Source organism: Lissotriton helveticus, chromosome 10 (genome assembly GCF_964261635.1).
Source record: "Lissotriton helveticus chromosome 10, aLisHel1.1, whole genome shotgun sequence".
In the NCBI taxonomy this organism is placed as follows: domain Eukaryota; kingdom Metazoa; phylum Chordata; class Amphibia; order Caudata; family Salamandridae; genus Lissotriton; species Lissotriton helveticus.
The window spans coordinates 736,624,163-736,645,171 of record NC_136071.1 but is presented as its reverse complement, the minus strand read 5'-3'; the positions used below and the strand labels follow the sequence as shown (position 1 = coordinate 736,645,171).

Here is a 21,009-nt window from a genome sequence, read left to right as displayed (position 1 = left end):
CGACTCTGTGTTCCTTCGAACTTTGTCTCAAATCAGTGGTTGAATGGCTGAATGTAAGGTTTCTAAAACATAACTCAGATAAGAGAGATTTGTTTCTTTGGTTTCAAAAACTCTCCCAGTCCCAGTATTTGGTGGTCATCTGAAATGCCCCCCCTTCCGGCTCCAGTCGTCAAAAAATCCTCAGGGAGAAATTTGACTCCAACCTTACCTTCGAGCCCTAAATCAAGGCATTATCTGTCACATGTTTCTTCACTCCAGTCCTAAGAAGGATGCTGCATCTGATCCCTGTGGTTTTCCGCAAGCCTATACTTCATGCCTTGATTACCTTCAGGTTGGATTATGCCAACAGTTTGTACCTGGGGCTGCCTGCCAGGGCATAAACAGTCACAGTCTCTCTCGCTCTTTTTCAGTCTCTCGCACAATCCAAAAGTTAATATAACTTGTGTACCTCAGTACAGTGTTGTGAATTTGCTAGCCAAACTAAATTAACTATAGCTTGTGCCTTCCTCATTCACTGATCATACCCTTTCATATTACATCACTTATACCCTGTTGAATCTTACCATTCATAACACTCATGTCATCTGAAATGACAATTTATGAGAACAGTGTGCATGGTAGAGGACAGAGTTCTGGTTCATTTAGTCTGGCTAGCGGGTTCACAAGACTGTGCGCGGACATGTGTGAGAAATATTACGTTTTGGGTGGTGTGCAAATTAGAACTCTAAGCTATAACTATTTTTTTTCCAATGTATACAAATAATTACGGTTTCCTACCTATAACCTATCCTCAACCATATATATATATATTTATTTTCATCTTGAACTGCCCAATCAGGGCGCGCCATTATGTTTATATTGAAAGCGGAGACCGAATGTGCACTTTCTTCACCAAACAGCGTTTGATAAAGAAGAAATTCGAAACGAGTCAGGCAGCTCGTGTTAAGACTGTGAAAGTGAACGGCAAGCAGCAATCCTTCGTACATTGAAATTGACCTGTGCTTGAAGGTCATGCTCTCTGTTCGAGTGACTCATGTGAAGGTACAAGCAAGAGCATCACACACACACCACACACACGCACCACACCACACCACACACGCACCACACCACACACACATGCACCACACCACACACGCACCACACACACGCACACCACACACACGCACCACACCACACACACGCACCACACCACACACACGCACCACACCACACACACGCACCACACCACACCACACACACGCACCACACCACACCACACACGCACCACACCACACCACACCACACACGCACCACACCACACACACGCACCACACCACACCACACCACACACACACACGCACGCACACACACACACACACACGCACACACGCACCCCCCCCCCACCTCTACTGGCAGTTGCCAGTAGGTAGTTATAGTTAGGACCAGCCAGTAGGTAGTCATAGTTAGGACCATGTTTCTGTAGGAAAAGCGTTTTTTTGATTTGCCTATACCCTTAGCGCCACTTGACTAATGTTCATGAAATTTTCCTCCCAAAAGTGACCTGGTGAATTCTGTTGTGCATGAAAAGTTTCAGGCGATTTGTGAAGTGTGGGCAAGAAAAGTGCGTTTCCCAGGTTAATTCCTATAGAACTTAAGTCGAAGCTGCAGCCCGAAGCACTAGACAGAATTACACCAAATTGGGTAGAAAGGAAGATTTGGTTACGTAGATCACGCTTTCAGTTATTTGATGTAAATCCTTTCAGCAGTTGTTGAGAAATTTAAGAAAATACAGTTGGTGAGATCTGTGACTGCAATGACTTCACGGAAAATAACGAGCTCATGCAGGGAAATGCAGAGCTCCGATTGGCTGTGCACATTTCAACTTATCATATTAGATGCCACGGGGACCGCCACCTTTCCGGGACTTATCAAAAAGAAATCGGTGGGGGAGGGAGGCCTCAGGAACCACTGCACTCCAGGTATCTCCACCTCCCCTAAGGCTAAATTCAATTTTTGAAAATGGAAGGGGGACGCACAGCTCCACTCACGGGCCATTCTCAGCCCCGGGGACTGCCACCCTAAAAAAAGGAAATTAGGGGGAGATGTGCCCCTCTCGCCCCCCCCCCCCCCGCCCCGCCACCCGTCCCCGAGAGCCATGATGGGCCCGGGGACCACTACCTTCTGGTCAGCTCCTGCTATGTTCCGGGGTGCCCACCCCAAGACATAGCTGTTTGCTATGGCTTGGCGGGAGCTTTAAAGCTCCCCAAGACACAGCAAATGCTACGCTTCCAGCAAGTGAGAGCATTGCTAGAAGCGGAGCAGAATTGCTTTCAGATACAGGGAGCTGCCTTTCCAGCAACTCCCCAAGTCTAAAAGCAGCAGGCTCCCGCTGGAGGTGGGGAACCACCACGGACCACGGGGTCCTTCAGGCTCTGGCCACAGGCACCCACAGAAAGATGGGAAGGCCCCAAGGAATGGGGTGCCCTGGATCAAATTCGGCCTGGTAGTGCGGCCACGAGGCCCCCACCCCTAGTACTTAACATTTTTTAGAAAGGACAGGCCCCCGGGGGATGGGATTCCCCGGGCTCAAATCGGCACGGAGAGGAGGGCACGTAGCTCCCCTCCCCAATGACAAGTAGGCCGCTCCCCAGGGGATGGGGTCCCCCTGGGCCAAAATCAACCTGGGCAGGGGTACGTCCTATATATAAAAAAACAAATTAAAAAAAAAGGCCAGGCCCCAGAAGATTGGGTCCCCGGTGCCGGAATTGGCTTGGGAGGGGGGCCTTCTCCACCATTCAAAAAGGCTTGGCCCCAGGCCGAAATCTACGAGGCCCCCCTTCCCTAAGAAAACTATTTTTTTTTTCAAAGCCATCCAGAGAAGTCTCCGGAGGCCCCTCCCTCTTTCAAAACCACTCTGCAAAAGCACCTCCTGGCGCACTACTACTTGGGGATGAAGTCTCCTTGGCTCCTGAGGGTCCTTGGGCCCAACTGCCCTTCCTGGTACTTCCAGTAAGTCCCACACAGTGGAATTGCTAAGAGATCATAGGATGTCCGCCTCCTTTCTCCATAACTATGCAAACGCGCCTCCTGGTGCACAACTGGTTGGGGATGAAGTCCCATTGAATGCTGAAGGTCCTTGGGGACCAGGAGCCCCTCTTGTTACCTCCAGCAAGTCCCACACAGTGGGATTTCGGAGAGGTCTTCTGAGGCCTGCCCCCTTTGTCCATCCCTCTGCAAACTTTTCTCCTGGCATACTACTGGTTGGAGGCTATAGTCCCCCTTGGATGATGAAGGTCCGTGGGGGCCAGTACCCTCCTGCTACCTCCAGTTAGTCCCACACAGTGGCATTAATGAGAGCTGGTTGAAGGCCCACCCCCTTTCTCCACCACTCTGCAAACGCACCTCCTGGTGGACTACTGGTTGGGGGGTTTAAGTCTCCTTGACTCCTGAGGGTACTTGGGGGCCAACTACCCCTTCTGTTACCTCCAGTGAGTCCTACACAGAGGGCCTATTGCAAGCTGGTGAGAGGCCCAAACCCTTTCTCGACCATTCTGCAAACGTGACTACTAGTTAAAAAACCATAGTAATTTACTTAAAAAAACCAAAGGTTACAGGAACATTATAGTTAGGAAAAAAAATAAAAAAACCTTAGAAATTCAATGAAAAGAACCCAAAGGTTACAAGGACGTTCTAGTATGACTCAAAGTTCACTCGTACAAAAACGTAGAAATTCAGCAGTTATAGTTACCTGAGCGAACTGTAACTTACGCCTCGTAATGCACTGCTTAGGACCTCACATATTACATAACTCATGACATGGTCAGTGACATTACTGATGCCATCTCAAATGACCGCACTCATGACATCCACAGAAGCATTCACACACACCCTCGCACCCAATACAACCTCCCGTACGCCCACTCACACAGCTACATACCCATTCACAGACCCATACAAGTACTCATACATCCACTTATTCATCCAAACAGCCACTCACACATACACACCCACTCATACAGCCACTCTCAGAGAAGACAAAGCACACACCTGCACCCGCTGGCCCTGGACCTTGGTGAAGAAGGTCAAAGGTTTCCTTATATCCCCGAGCATCGCATCTTACCCCTCCAGCTGTTGGTTTCCTTTGACCGGACTCCTGGCCTGAGCCTGCAGTCCTTATCCAGTTTTGTCTTTCTCCATTGCTTCATATTAGGCATCCGACACAGTGTTGGCACCCTGCACCCTTGCTGCCCCTGTGTCACTGGTGGTGTAGTGCTGGCGTGGCTTTGGACCCTGCCCAGTGCTTGCTTCGACCTCGGGAAAATGCCGACCACCCTCCCCCAAGCCGTGGTTACTTACCTGTAAGCAGCATCTGTCCAATTGCCCCAATCCTCATGGAGTTGTATTGGAAGCCCAATACCGTATTTGCACCCTGCACCTTGCTGCCCATGCTGCTGGTGGTGGTTTACTTATGGTGCTGAACTGAACCTTGCCCAATACTGATCTTAAATCCCGAAGACTAGTGTTGCAAGTCAATATTACCGATCTGAATGCTGAATGTTTTCTTCCTCCCATAGGTGAGCCTGCCTTCAATTGCCAGTCGTTGAATAGGGGAAGACTGGCACCCTGATCGCTGCAGATGAGCTCCAACCACTGCCTTAACCTTGGTGAACACTCTTGGGGCGCTGATAAGGCCTAAGGGGGCCCAGTGAACTGAAAATGCTTGTGGCCTACCGTAAACAGCAGGTAGCGCCGGTGGGCAGGCAGGACGGAAAAGTGGAAATAGGTGTCCTGCAAGTCCAAGGCTACCATCCAGTCTCCTGGGTCCAGGGCAGAAAAGACCTGAGCATTTTGAATTTCTCCTTCTTGAGGAACAGATTGAGGGCCGCAGATATAGAACAGGATGACGGGCTTTGTCCTGTTTGCAAACAAGAAAGTAGTAGGAATAGCAACCACAGACTACTTTTGGACCCGGAACCCTCTCTAAGGCTCCCTTGGCCAAGAGTCATGACTTCCTCGAGGAGAAGGGACAGATTATCCTCCGTCAGTCAGTCGTGAAATGGTAGCATGGAGTATAGGTAGTCTCGAAAGGGAGGGTTGTAGCCCCTTCAGACAATCTGCAAAACCTGTCTGATGTTATGGACTGCCAGTGGGGCAGGTGATGGCGAACCCTGCCACAAACTGGATGCCCATGGTAGTAAAGCGGCAGATTAGGAAGGTCTGGAGGGTGTAGCTGCTGGGAGTGGCGGATTGACAAGACAGCTGGCCACCTGACCCACGAGGTCTGTGGGTATCGCACCCTTGTCCATGCACAGGCTGAGGAGTGTGCATGGCTCTGTGGATGGAAGGGAATTGGCATGTCTGGAAGCACCTTCCATAGCCATGAAAGGGGCAAAAGGCAGATGGGGCATGATGTGGGGCCATAAAAAGGTCCAAGGACTTCGCCATAGCCCGACTGTCCTTGATGCGCTCACGTGCCGAATCACCCTGGTCTCTGAAGAGACAGGTGCCACCAAAGGGCATGCCCATGAGGGAAGCCTGGAAACCTCCCTGAAAAGCCAGTTGTCCTCAACCAGGTGTGGCACCTAAGGACCAACACCAACAAAAACCGATCTGCCCAGTTGGTTGGTCATGTCAAATCCACATCGTATTGTGAACTTTACTACACCTCTACCATCAGCAACAGCCTGTGAGTATACAGATGGACCTCCTCCGGGACATGTGGTAGCACTTGCGCAATCATGTCTCACAGAGTATGGAAGTAACGGCCCAAAAGGCATGCAGTGTTCACGGACTGCAATGTCAGGCTAGTGGAAGAAAACATTTTCTTCCCGAAATAATTCTGCCTCTTGGATTCACTATCCAATGGAGTGGTAGGGAATGTGCTGTGGGACATTGAGGCCTGGCCCATCAAGCTCTCTGGGGTGAGGGGTGGGGTATTGGGTAAGGAAATTTGGATCCCTAGGAGCATGGCTGTGGGGAAACGCCCTATTTACAGGAGATCCTCTGTTGGGTGCGGACCAGGTCCCCAAAAGGACGTCAGTGAGGGCATCCTTGAACAACAGTAATAGTTACGATGTGGAGACTCCCGGCTGTACATACTCTGTCAAGATATTACTTTTGGCTGCCACCGAGGACTGCTTAAGGTCAAGTACCTTAACTGCCCTCTGCACCACTATTGCATATGAAGCTCCCTCCTCTGTAGCTATGGTGGGGGAGAAAGCATACCAGTAACTGGAAAGGTATCCAGTCCACTGGCTTCACCCAGTTCCTCACACCAGTCCATGCTAGGGTCTTCCTCATATGGCTGGTATTCTCAACACCACCCTGGCTGGGAAGAAATAAGTACAAAAACATATTTCAAAAGCCAAATAAGCATTCATAAAGCAGAAATTAGTGGCTGAATTTGAAATTGTAAAGTAATACACATTATCGACTCAAAAAGTTATTTGACTCCTTTAAAGAATAATGTGAAGAATTACACTCCTTTTTCATTAACACAGTTGAAAAGATTGAGGGGTCTCTAGCCCTCCTATCATGGGATTTGAATTACTGAAACTTTATACCAAAATCAAAAATCTCCTAGCCCACTTTCAAAGTTACTACAGAAGATGGCATGAACAAGGTCTTCACCAAGATGACTCATCTCACTTCTCTTCACCCATCCCATCCTCTCAACTAAAGTAAGTCTGTAAGTTTGGCCCTCTAGTTTAATCTAATAAATACTTCCTTGGTGAATGGTTCAGTCAAGACTGCCTGAAAATTTGACAGGTTACACTACTTTAAACAACTTCTGCCAAATTTCTAATTTAGCATCCTTTGCTAGATTACTAGAAAGCTGAACAGAAACTCAATTTAAACTCTACGTAGATGAAGATGGTCTACTAGATAAACTACAACACAACTTTAGAGGAGGACACTGCACTGAAATGGCAACCCTGAAGATAAGCAGTGACACCCACAAAATCCTAGATAACGGCAATTTACGCCTATTCATCCTCCAAGGTTTCTCAGCGGCATTTGGCACAGTGAATCACTCCACACTTCTGAAAATAGTTAAGAAAAGAGCAGATCTAAATGCTGCAGTCCTTTGGAGGCTTGCATCTTTTCTGGAGAACCTTTGTTATTGTGTCAAAATAGCTACCAATTTGCAGCACAGCAAAACTATTCCAAGGAGTAGCCCAAGGCTCTATATTCTAACCCAAGCCTAGTCAACATATAGGTGGAATCACTTGCTTCATTTCTCAAGTAGCCGCCATTGCCAATCAAGTCTACGCCGGTGACATTCAACTTGTTTTTTTTAATTTCTATTTCAGAAGATGTAGAGCTGATCTCAAATTCTGTATTAGACACATTCATGGATGATGAAGCAACATCTAAAGATGTATCCACCAAAATACCATTCCTGTTGATCACCATGCTCAACTGCCAAATACCTTTCAAAAACAGTCTCAAAGAGAGAACATTACTCAACAGGAAGCAAAACATCACAGACTATGAGAACTCTCTGGCTTTTACCCTATATAAACACCTAAACCTACAATAAGGCATCAATATTCTTGCCAAGAGAGACACATTTAGACTCAAATTTCTAAGAGATGCCAAGCAATTCATCATGGACTCTGACATCAAACAAGTAGTTTAGGCCTTAGTTCTGTCAAGGGTAGGACTATGGCAAAAATCCCACTGGCAGTGAATCCCAAATTCACAATGCCACTCAAAGCACAATTAAATGCAGTTGCTAGACTTGTTATGGGATTCAACCATATATCACCCATTCTCATCTCCCAGAAGTGGCTTCCCACTGAAGCGAATTATATATTCCAACTTGCCTTATTTCACTCATAAGGTACTGAGAGCAAATTTATCTCAATCAGAAACTACAGATCTCATCTGAACACTGAAACAACCTTTTTCAGGAAGCAACCCCAGAATATGCCTTACACCTTCACAACAGAGCTAATTTTTCTATGAATCAATCAAAAAGAAACTGAAAAACGTACTGTTTCAACATTACTCATAATTATTGGCACCTCAACTCCATTAACTCAGAAATAGTCCTACCACTAGATCGAAGATTCCTACAATGCAAACTTTCCCAAGCTATTAGAATGTTTAGATCTATCTCCTAAAGTGCAAGTTCATTAAATATACAGGAAACGATCTAAGTAAATTCTGATGTCTCAAAAGAACAAGTTTCTTCCCTTCGGTAACGCTTTTTCTGGTAGATACAGTATCTGCCTGTGGATTCCTCACCTTGTGAATATCCCCCTGCGTCAGCAGCTTCCGGAAATTCTTTTTGTAGCTTCGCACCGACGTCACAGAGGCACGGCATCGCGCGCGACTCCGCTGACGTCACCGAACCCATATCAGGCCCACGCCGGCGTGATGACATTAGTTCCGCCCCTTTTTTCCATGCCTTCGAGGCACACGGACGGACCAATGGCAGTAGAACAATACAAAGTATACACAGTACACAATGTCCAGATTACACACATAGTGCGAAAACAATAAGGGAAAGCAAAATGCAATAAACATTTCCTTTGACAATAAATATATATAAATATATACAATAAACATGGTATACAAGAGTGGACAACGGGGAGGCGGGCGGGTCCGTGAGGAATCCACAGGCAGATACTGTATCTACCAGAAAAAGCGTTACCGAAGGTAAATAACTTGTTCTTCTGATAGATACATCTGCCTTGTGGATTCCTCACCTTGAACTGACCGCCCGCGAAGGGAAGGGAGGAAGGCCTTGAGCGCCAGACGTATCGCCCGTAACTCCAGCAGGTTGATGAGAAGCAACCTTTCCTCTGGAGACCAAAGACCCTTGACCTCCAGGTCCCCCAGATGAGCACCCCACCCTAGAGTGGATGCATCCGTTATTACCGTGGCCACCGATGGAGGAAGTTGAAAAGGTTTTCCTTGCGACAGATTGCCTTCCACGCTCCACCAAGACAGATCCGCTGCAGTTTCTCTGGAGATCCTCACTGACTCCCTGAGATCTCCGTTGTGCTGATACCACTGCCTGCGGATGCACCACTGGAGTGCCCTCATGTGCCAGTGTGCATGGTTGACCAACAGAATGCAAGAAGCCATCAGACCGAGCAGACGTAAGACCTTCAGGACTGGAACAACCGCTCCATTGTAGAATAAAGGTATTATTTCCTGTATGTCGCGAATCCTTTGAGGAGGAGGGAATGCACGACATACAGTGGTGTCCATTACCGCACCTATGAACAGGTTGCGCTGGGAGGGCACCAGGTGAGACTTGGGTACATTTATCGAAAAACCCAACCTGTGCAACAACTGAGTTGTCTCTTGCAGATGAAGGAGCACCTTCTCTGGCGACTCCGCTTTGATCAGCCAGTCGTCCAGATACGGGAATACAGGAATCCCCGACCTCCTGAGATGTGCTGCCACCACTGCCATCACCTTGGTGAAGACTCGAGGTGCAGTAGTAAGACCAAACGGAAGAACCGCAAACTGGTAGTGTTGCGACCCAACCGTAAAACGGAGATACTTTCTGTGCGACTTCAAGATGGGAATATGAAAATACGCATCCTGCAAGTCCATCGACACCATCCAGTCCTCTTCCAGCAGCGCTTAACCTCTTCCGTGCTCATGACGAGCTCGCTCGCATGCTCATGACGAGCTCAGCTCGTCATGTAACGCGGCTTTTGGAAAAAAGCCGCACAGCGCGAAAATAGCGGCCGCACGCATGCGGTTAAATAACCTGTGCAAGAGTGAGCATCTTGAACTTTTCCTGTTTCAGGTAAAGGTTCAAGATCCTGAGATCCAGGATTGGCCGAAGCCTGCCATCCTTCTTGGGGATCAGAAAATACCGGAGTAGCATCCCTGACCCCTCTCCTGCTCCCGAACCACCTCTATCGCACCTTTTCTGAACAGTGCCAGGACTTCTTCCTGCAGGAGAAGCAGGTGTTCCTCCGAACAAAAACCCTGGCAAGGAGGGTAATTTGGGGGAAACTCCCGAAAGGGAAGAGCATACCCATTCCCCACGAGATTGAGAACCCAAAGATCCGATGTTATCAATTCCCAATCTCGTAGGAAATGGGTAAGCCGACCCCCCACCGGACCCACATGATCCGGAATGGCGGATCTAGGGCTGCTTTGCTGCGTTGGCAGGAGGCTGGGAAGGGGAAGAAGAGGAAGAGGAGGAGATTGGACGGCCTCGAGAACCGCCTCTTTGCTTGCCCCTATAAGACCTGTACAGCGTGTTTTGCTGCTGCCGTGGCTGCTGCTGCGTTGTCTTGTAGGAACGAAAAGAAGATCTGCTAAATCCTCTAGTACGCCTTCCAAAAGTGCCCCTGGTCTGAAGGCCCAATGACTTGGCTGTCGCCCTGCTGTCTTTAAAGCGTTCTAAAGCAGTGTCTGCCTTCTTGCCAAATAAATCAGACCCGAACGGGAGATCCAACAACGTAGACTGGACATCTGATAAAAATTCACTCGACTTCAGCCACGCAGCTCTCCTCGTTGCTACAGAAGAGCCCATGACCCTTGCCACAGAGTCCGCCGTGTCCAATCTACTCTGAATCACCTGCCTTGCTGCAGCCTGAGTGTCAGAGATAACCTCCTGGAAGTCCTTTCTATCCTCCTCCGGCAACTTGGGCACCAACTGTTTTGCAGTGTCCATAAGGGCGTGAATATAACGCCCCATCAGCCAGGTCGCATTTGTGGACTTCAGCACCATACTGGCGGAGGAGAAAACCTTTTTAGCAGCATGATCCTGCTTTCTCGACTCTTTTTCAGCTGGAACCTGAGGAAAAGCTCCCGTTGATCGTTTGGAACAGGCCGCCTGCACCACCAAACTCTCAGGCAGAGGGTGAGTGAATAAAAATTCTGGGTCATCAGGAGCAGCTCTGTACCTCCTGGCAACAGCCCTAGACACAGCAGGAGCTGATAAAGGTTTCTTCCAAACCTCTAAAATTGGATCTTTAAGTACGAACCCCCAGGCTGCTCTTGAGGGCGTGGAGTCGATACGATGTCGACCTCCTCTTCAGGCTGGTGCACCGGAGTCGACAGACCTTCAGGCAAAGGAGCCTCTCCAACCATCTCCCCCTCACCTTCATCCTCCCGATCCGGAGGATGGAATGGAACCGGAGATGGATTCGCTGTCTGCTTCGGCGAACCTGGCGAATTCGCATGCGACGCCTCATCCCTGGCGTCCTGATCTTCCGAAGCCGAAGATACCACCTCTTTCTCAACCAGCTTCACCTGCGACTTCCGCTTAGAACCCGAATCCTTCCTCGAGCGATGCCGGGATTCATGGGACCTCTTCTTATGCTTCTTTTTAGACGATCTCGAAGCATGGGCCGAGGACGAGTCCGATCGCGACCTCGAGCAAGATCTTGACCTCGAGCGTCGAGTCCGAGACTTCGATTTCTTCTTCTCCTTACTTCCTTTAAACTTCGCCACAAGAAGCTTAGCTTCTCTCTCCCGGAGGGCCTTAGGTGTCATCTTCTTACAAGACGGGCAGTCTTCGGCGTCGTGGTCGGAGCTAAGACACCATAAGCAGCATTCATGCGGATCCGTAATGGACATGGTCTTGCCGCATTCCCCACAGGCTTTAAATCCGGTCTTCTTCAAAGACATGTCAAAAGAGAAGACAATGAAACACCAACAACACAAGGTAACAAAGTTACTGCAAAAGCTACGGACGATCCCTAGAAAACCGTTAGCGTCGACGACGTGGAAAAAAGGGAACTGATGTTATCACGCCGGCGTGGGCCTGCTATGGGGTCGGTGACGTCAGCGGAGTCGCGCGCGATGCCGTGCCTCTGTGACGTCGGTCCACGTCGGCGCGAAGGTACAAAAAGAATTTCCGGAAGCTGCTGATGCAGGGGATATTCACAAGGTGAGGAATCCACAAGGCAGATGTATCTATCAGAACCCAATCTACTCTCCACCTATCGGTCTCTAAAGAGGAATGCATACTAGTTCTAATTTACAATGTTTTTCTCTTATTAAATTGTATAATCCACTCTATTTATATGGAGTTAATCATATCTAAAGCACTCTGATACCCTTTTCTCAGTATTAGAATTGTATTTCATTGTACATAGGTTTCTACTGTTGCATTTCATGGCATACTGGGCTTTCTGCTTCTCACATTCAGTAACTGACTGCAAAATTCTTATATACGAGCTAGCATGTTTTGGCTGAAGCATTCAAATTCCTCTTGTGTTCTGGGTTATTGTCGAACAGCACTGCATTCACAATCAGATAATATCTGTGAACACTTGTTTATTGTCTGTATCTTTGGTGCCAAACATTTCAACTTCATTTTATTGTATTATTTTGTCACCTTACTTACTTTATGTTATATCTATTGCTTGGTATTCATTTGTATTGAGCATATTTACTGGATGTATTGCTTAATGTAAAATGCACAATATATCATTTCACTTCAAGGATTAGTACTGGCTAGACTCGTGTTTTGCTTCTTTTAAAACCTAGATGACTGTTTGACTACAGGAGCTATGCTTCTTGACTCATGCAATTGTCTTAGACATCAGTGAAGTGGTACGTCTAGACCGATCCTTGTACACATGCATGTGGCGGGAAGGTGTAGAACCCATGTAAGATGGCAAATATCTATGGGTTAAGGCTCATGATGGCGATAGACTGGGCACTGATTTCGACAGATGTCTAAAGTGATGGCGCAGGTGGTGCGCATGTTCCCTTTGCCTTTTCTCTGCTGATCTCCTTCTTGGGAAGTGCTTATAAGAGACTGATTACTCTGGCAGAAATGCCTGAGATGTTGTCTCTTACAGTCATTTTCCTATCTTTTTCACCTCTTCAGCCTTCATATTTTAAAGCATCCCTTGAAGCCCGATGATTTCCTTGTCCGGAAGAGTTCTTTTGGACATCTTTTGTCAGACACTAAAATCTTTAACTGCATGCGATGGCATGAAGGTATGAAAAGGAGGGAGCATAGCATGAAACATGATTAGAGGACTTGATTTGTTTCTCGGGTGTTTGAGAAAGCGAATTTGATTAATGTTAAGATGGCTGCTGTTTATGTGTAATAAAGAGAATGAAGAAAAGCACAACGCTCGCCCGCCATGCCCTAAATAGAATTGAGCCTTTTCCGTTTCGAAAGCTAGGAAAATTGATATTCTGCTTTGTGACCATGAGACCGTGGCTCTGGGAAGGGTATTACCGGAAGGATTTGGCATTCATCGTTATTCTGCCAGTGATACAGTGCTGCTTTATGATGTGTATAAAACCAGAAAATTAGTTAGTGTAAATTAACGTCACACAATTTATAGTTTTCATAATCAAACACTAATCCAAGCAAAACAATCACTATTTTAATTTGGTACTCGCAAAATTAGAAGTACCATATCATAAAAACAGCAAGGAGATTTTGCCTGGTGTCGAAACGCAAACAAAATGAATAAGGTGGCATTCTTATTTCTTGCTTCAAAAGGTGTCCTTTGCTAATACCAATCATTTCCTGCCTTTCATTTTCTTTGGGCCCTCTCTTTAACATAACAGAAAAACCAATCCAATTTCTAGACAGGTGGTGAGAAGTGAACATTTATGAACGTGAACATAAAGCTTGAAAATGGGATGAAGGCAGCAGTTGCATCCAACTATATAATTTTACTCATATCGGTTTGGAAGAGTAGAGGAGATTTACCCTGTCTTGAGAAATCACATACCAGTTAGAGAATGAACGAGCTCCGATGTCTCCACATCATACAGATTTGCACTTCTATCCCACGATGCAGTAACAGCCTGCTTGCCTCCTACTAGCCAATCAGCAGCTATCACGACTCCTTGGTGGCTTTTCAAGGAGGTCATTGGAGCTCTGATAGTAGGACAATCACTAGCAACATCTCCATCTCCTTCAGGTTCATCCTTATCGGAAACGTCAACTTCCTCTTCGCCAGACATCTGCTGCTAGAAAGAAAGCAAACACTTTCAGATTTCCATTATATCTTCCTAACATACAACACATTTCCCTTTGGAGCCAAATTTGATACATTAATTCCCTTCTCCATTTGTGCAAGCAGTTCAAGTGGTGTGAGCCTGTTTTACCGATTGTGATGGTTCCTTGATCTGTTCTTCTGTCAAATTGGCTACTGCCAGAATGTCTGGCCTGGTGCGTTTCTTCAGAGGTAGGAAAGGCTTTAATACAATAGAGAAAGTTGCAATTTTTAAATAAATTGGGATAGGATCCTTGAGGTTTTCTTAGGAGCCTTCCGCAAGAGTAGTTAAATACAAAACTTGTCAAAAATTATGGCTGCCGGGATTCGATAGATTTGTGCCTTTTTTTCTTCCATCACCTTTATCTCATGGATGAATACTTTTCTTGAAACCCTGCATTCTTTCTTAGTAACTGTTTTCCTATTTGTCTTGCCCCTTCTTTCTCCCTTTCTTTCTATCTGTTGGTCAAAATCTGATGATAAAAAATAAATCTTGGTTTCCAAATTAAGAACTGTCTGAAAATAATGGCACAAATTAATCAACATGTGACTGTAGAAGAAAAACGAATTCCAATCTGTAAGTACGTCGTGATTGATCACAATTTACGGGATACTGATTTATGAAAGTATACCAGAAGCCACTGATGGTGAGCTGAAGGATGCCAAAAGGTGTGTAAGATTTCAGTGAGAATCAATAAGGAGACGATTTAGATTGCAGATAAAAATGAGTGGCACTGGTAATTACATAATGACAAAATTAGTGGTACACACTGTAGCTTTCAAAATAAAAAAAAAGACCTATTCTTAGAAATAATTATGGTCACTTATGCTTCTAAAAAGTTCCTTTTACATTCGAGCTTTCAGTGGCGTGTTGTAGGACACTGGAAGAGAAGGATCCAATAGGCGCCGAAAACAAGCAATATAAGGTGCCTTGTCAGTTTTAAAAATGTAAGTTAACACTTTTAATTGCACAACAATTTAAACGTTTAAATGTTATTCAGAAAAAGGATATGTGTTTTTCTTACATAAATGCAAGTTTTGCTCCTAACTGAAATGAAAGATTAACACATATATATTATATCTATATCCCCAAGATACATTCCAAAAACACACTATTCTTAATCACTATAAAGAAAATTTAATTAGGAAAGGCTGTGCGTATTATAACAAAAACGTTGGAAACCGATTAATGAAGGGACCTTTTAATTGATCCCAAGAAATTTGCGGAGAAAAAGCTAATCTACTAACAAATTGAACATTTAAACATAATTTCAAAAGGACCATGGGCAATTTATTCAGGTGAAATCTATGGACGTATAGGTATTCCCCCACAAATCACAAGTTTATATTTTGGATGATTCATGTGTTAGCATATTTTCTGTTGACTCAAAAAACGACTGTTAATTGCTCAAATTTACTGCAGGCTCTGTCTGATATGTTTCGGCCGTAATAATTGAATTCTAATTTTGAACTGGATACCCCAAGATCTATTTCTATTTCAAGAGTTTACCGAATCAGCAATCTTCACATAATCATGGAAAGGGTCTGTAGTCAAACATATCTTTTTTTTGGTAGCTTTATACAACACAAACTTGACCCGAAGGTACAGGAGTGTTTTACATGAGCACTACTTACATTACACAAGGACACTTTGTTTTTGGGGGGTTAGGTACGGGGAGAGTACATGATTTGCCCAGAAACACAGAATGCTGAGCAGACACCTAGACTCGAACCTGGTTTCCCAGTTCCAATGGCAGCAGCTCCGGCTGTCACTCTACATCCTCTCCCATAAAAAGATTAATCAGCCTAATCAATATCTGGGCCAAAGTATATGCTAAGATTGTTCAAAAGTAAATAAATAACTGGAGCTCTAAGACGAAACTGATCCTCCATTTGGGTAGGTAGGCTTCAGAGAAGGATTACAGTATTAATCCATGCATGGCTCATTTGGTTTTAGCCCGCAAGTTGATTGAACAATTGGGTAATCTTTATTGTTGTTTTGTTGATGTTCTGGCTAAATTGGATTTAGTTGACAGAAAACTTTTAGCACACACTAAAAGGTTTGAAGATGGCCCTTCAGCCTTCGCAGAATTTTGAAATCCTTACATTCCTCAACCTGGGCACAGGCTGAGGTCGATTAAAATGTTTTGCTGACTCAAAGATTACTAAATTTGTGTTTTGGTCTGCACCTTGCTTGCCCCTTTACCTAGTTAATCTCCTATCCTTATTAGGCAGCACACTCTACTTCGACTCAAAGATTGATGGGGTACATATTCCCTGCCTTTGGTATGCGGATGATCTTGTAGTTTTGGACAAAACCCCAATAGGCTTACAGAGGAAACTTGCATCTTCACATGAGTGTTGTACCTTAGTTTTCTTTATATGTAGTAAATAAATGTGAAGGTTTAGACTTCGAGAACAAACACCAGCCCTTTGCCTGGTGATTGAGTTCCTCTAGGATGCTTGAGGTGGACTTGTAAAATAACTGTGCCTGATATTTCATTAAAGTTTACAGTGGTCTCTCTATCAGGATCATTCTACAGTGCAGACTATGGTATACATAAAAGGCCTCAGGAAATTAAATAGAGAATTTGGTGGTCTTTTTTTCAAGCCATTTTAAAAAGCTTTTATAAAAAGCACCACAACAGGAACTCTATGGTGCAGAACCTTTAGTCCTTCACCTCAACTTGTCATGGGAATCCCTAGAAAGCAGTTCTTGGAAAAATTGATTAAGTCCACCCTCAAGCGAATGATTCAGGCATCACATAGCAAATGTTATACAATCCTGCTGGTTACTAGGGGCTAAACATTCACTCATGTTCTTTTACCATTTAACCATATGTGATTATTTGAAAATATATAGGTTCCTTTGGAAGGAACTTAATTATAGTGAATGCAATTAGCCCAAGGAAAGAGGAAGCGAATATCATTGATAAAGGATTTCTTTAGCACTATTTTAAAATTCCCTCAGGCCTGGATCGTATCCAAAAGTGAAATGCACCACTTTTAACACTTCTTAAATAAGGGAAAAATACCTTAAGATAAAACAATCAATAGCCCTAACTTTGAACAGTTGGGGGTGCAGATTAGAAGTTGCAATGTTTCACAATTACCCAACATGAGTATGTTAGCAGCCATTTTAAGGTCTCGCCTGAGCCAGCGCATGCGCTGCTCTGCGAGACATTTAGTTAGTGGTTTTTCAAAGTGCTACCACAAGCTTTGGCTGGCCTAGCGCATGCTGCCACGCGCGCAACCGCCAGCTTTCAGCGCTATCCGGCTTTCCTCTCACTTGATTGCTTCCTCAACGCTCCTCCGCCCTCCCCCGCTGCTTCTTGCGTTAATTGCAAACATATGTGCAAACGCGCTGCTTTCACTTTTGCTGGCGCACCACTTTTGAAGACAGGCTTGTCTTGTTTATTTTCCTTTGGCTTCCGTCTTGATAATTGTCAATGCATGTTTCACTTGGACTAGCAGTGAATTATACTGCAGTTGGTGCTCCGTGGTGGAAGTGCTGTGTTGTGTTGTGAGGTTTTGTTGCAGTGTGTGTTTAGAAGTCTAATCATTGGATTGTACGTGCCTTCGGAGTGGGATTTCCTACCTGCGCATGAAGGTGAGTGCCAAGCAGCTGGTTGTGGGTCACACGTGTACATTCCTAGGGGGAGGGCGGTATGTGAAATCCTGGTGTGTCCCTTTCATAACTGTATTTAGCGGACTACTAGGACCAGCTGTGTGATGTCCATGTTAGGTGTGCTCTGCTGCATTCTTTGAGACTGGATCACCTGGGACCAGGTTCGTCACGCCTGGGGCATCTCGCATCTGTACCTATAAACTAGGAAGTAAAGTCATTTAAAGGAATATACATCTTTCTGTGCATTTTTACGATACGATGTTGAATCACTTTACGGATCCTTCCCATATGTGCACACACACAGCAGGGTCACCAGCGGTGTAAAGGTTTCTTGAGAGATATCTTCCACTGATATCTCGTGGGCTTCAACATATTCTATAAAATTAACATTGAACACCCAACCCAAAAGATATGTTTCAATTGGAGCTTTTCTTTGCCCATCCAGTGCCACAACCCAATGTGGTGCATGGCAGTGAACCTTTTGTCAAAGAAGAGTGTGAACACCTTCAGTCATGGAGCATTACAGAGCACATGAGTACACTTGAGATGTGCTTGTGTGTATGGTCATCTCCACTGTTCCCTGTCATTCATGTCTCTTGGAACCCCAGTGGCAACACGTGCCCCTGTCTGACATTAATCCAGTATCAAGGGACCTTCATGTGGGCTGCGACAAAGGATACATAGGGGGAAAGGTGCCCCCTTTAGGAGGGCAAGGTCCACCTCTCTACAACATCTAGACCATAGCTGAGGAGTGAAAAGCGCTCCTAACAGCCAGAGTAGCTGTTGTCTCTCCATAGTAGTCCTAGACATGAATATTCATTTCTTACCCACCCTGGACGAAGGCTGCCTCCCGCCTCTCTCTTCTTAGGAAGTTCTCTGTTCCTCCCTTGCAGTTCAGGACCGGAAGGATACAGGTTCCGTGACCAGGTTTGTGGTTCTAATCCAACACTACACCCTGAGACACTTCTCACACGTGTTGGCCAGGAGGGTCATGACCCAAGTCCCTCACTTCAACATGCGGCTTGACTTCTGACCACCCTCTGGGTTAGGGGCCGGCCCCACTACTCTACCTATATAGGAGGCTGACCTCATTTCCCATCCTAAGTTTGGTTGCTCTAAGGTGGCCCAAACGAGCAAGCCCATTGACTGAGTCTACTAAACTTTCACACGAGCATCCGGACTATCCCCACACCGTCTAAGACTCACAATTTGGAAATGTCCCTCCCCTGTAGGGCCACCTATGGGTATGACCTGCTGAGTGCCCTGCTGTAAGTGGGGTGCTCTGTGGGCACTGCGGGCCTTAATACCATCCAAGCATTCATTCATTGAGAGGGATTCACACACTGGGGCTCGCTGGACCTCGTCTTCGCCTCCCTCCAGGGTGACTTCTGCAGGATGGCGCCCCCACACCACCACGTGTCCTGTTTAGTTTCACCGTCTGATGTCGGCGCAGTGAAGTGAGGCTGTGTACACCCCCCTCGCTGATTTGCACACAGCAGAGGTAGGCACACAAGGAGGAGCTGCTGCCTCGGAGCCCAGGGCCAGCACACACTCACCGGCAGTCACGAGTCTCATGGTCACACACGTGGCAGACAAGCACGAGACTCAGGGTGACCTCATGGGGTGGCGGGCATGCACAAGTCTGCTTCTGGGCGCTTTGGTGCTCACGAGGAAACCTGTACTTGGCCCTAGCATGCGCTCCCGGTGTTATTGGCTCTTCAGAGTTCACTTGGCAGGTCTTGGCATCGGCTCTTCTCGTCGCAATCCTCCCGACAAGTCACATTTCGGAAGTTTGCCTCGAGTCACTTGCCGCAATTTCTTTTTTACATTTCCAGTGCCGCTTGCAGAGGCGCCTGTTCTTCCAGAACTTTGTAATTGCGAGTGATTATAATGACTGATTATAAGTGATTTGTTTTTGAAATTATGCCTTTTATGGCTTTATGACTTTACCTTTTAGTTGTTTTTTGAATGGCGGTGCGATCAGCAGAGGAAGTTGTGTGAATTGTGCTCGGAGAGCCGCGGTGATGCTCCGGAGACTGTCCCGAGGCGGTGCCTGGCAGTCAGCTCTCTGTGCTTCCAGTGATGGGCGGGGCACGCGTGGTAATGCTTGCTTTCAAGTTAGTAGCTGCCTCACAACATTCGCTACTTAAAGTTATCGATTGCAGTGTACACCTCAAGCCGATCTGGTCTGTGCAGGCCATCGTAAATTTATCAAATGCACTACTTTTGCTGTAGGAATCTGTGTAATATGATGTTCGTAATGCCCTGTCGTGGTAAGTATAAATATATAGCTTATGAATTCGTAGTTTAGTTGGAAGTAGTTCTTTATTCCTTGTTGACTTTACCCACAGCATGAAGCTGGTCTGAAGTTCGATCCACAACTGTCGTTGTACATCGAACTCAGCCCCACCACTCCCGCCATGCCCGTGCGATCATTCTAAGCATAACATTCTTTATTAACATTCTTAAACATAATACAAACCACTACAACACCTCCCCATAATACAAACAAGCATTGGCATAGCCAATATTTCTTGCCTTTGGGACCTTATAAGTGTTTAGCCATGCAACAGTTGATGTTGTTGCACCAAGGATATTGAACTGCATAACTAAATACTTATAAGGTCCCAAAAGCGAGACCTACTGGCTATGCTAATGCTTGTTATATTTAGGATAGTGTTAAATCTCCTCTATTCCCAGCGCTTAGCTGCAACCAAACTTAAGCTTTCAGTTGGCATATGTTGGTTGCCTTAAAGACTAATAGAACAGGGTATTTACCTTCAGTAACTCTTACTGAAAGATACTAACTAATTGCAAACTCCTCACCTTTAGAATAGACAGGATCTGCAAGATTGAAACAGAATTTCTCCTGCACTGGCATGTGGCACAGAGTGGATTCGTGTCGCCTTCATTCTGTGCCCAAAGTGACAATAGAGCCACCTATAAGCACCACCATTGAGCTGCGGCGTCAGTTTGTTTCTTGACTCTTAGCATGCCATTGGCCAAGGAGCCCAATAAGAATGCCAGTGTGCAGACCTCTATTTGGAGAAATTTTAGATAGGAAAAAAAAAATTCAACGGAACAGGATGGCAGGAGGGCGGTTGAACGAAGTGAAGGAACCACATGCCAGATGTAATCCACATGGATGTTATTTACTGCCACCTTCAATGAAATACCTAATCCTTCCTTCCATAGGGTAGTGTGACACTTTGGGCAAACTGCAGTCTAAAGTGGCTAGGAGGCTGATGTTGCAAGGGTGGGGTACTGGGAAGTTCTTTGCCCCTGGTGGCCTGGATGCTGTGTGCTTGATCTCCACCTATGACCCTGAAAGGGCTGGGTACCTTTTGTGGAGGCAGTGGGCCTTCTTGTTGCACGTATGCTAAACCTCTGGAGTAGCCTCAAAAGGGGCAAAACTGTTGAAGGCACGGTCTTGCAGGAGAAGAGAGG

The 21,009-nt window shown here is 45.9% G+C and overlaps 1 protein-coding gene across 4 annotated transcripts in view; it reads right to left on the bottom strand.

The window, feature by feature from the left end:
- WDR37 (WD repeat domain 37) overlaps window positions 1–21,009 on the bottom strand; it is a 537,887-nt gene that overhangs the window by 233,522 nt on the left and 283,356 nt on the right. For 2 of the 4 annotated variants that reach the window (XM_078663303.1, XM_078663301.1), the window contains one exon: window positions 13,668–13,908. In XM_078663303.1, the coding sequence (XP_078519429.1) occupies window positions 13,668–13,908 (241 nt within the window). The remainder of the gene's footprint in view (window positions 1–13,667; window positions 13,909–21,009) is intronic. The other 2 variants (XM_078663304.1, XM_078663302.1) reach the window with 1 other exon arrangement.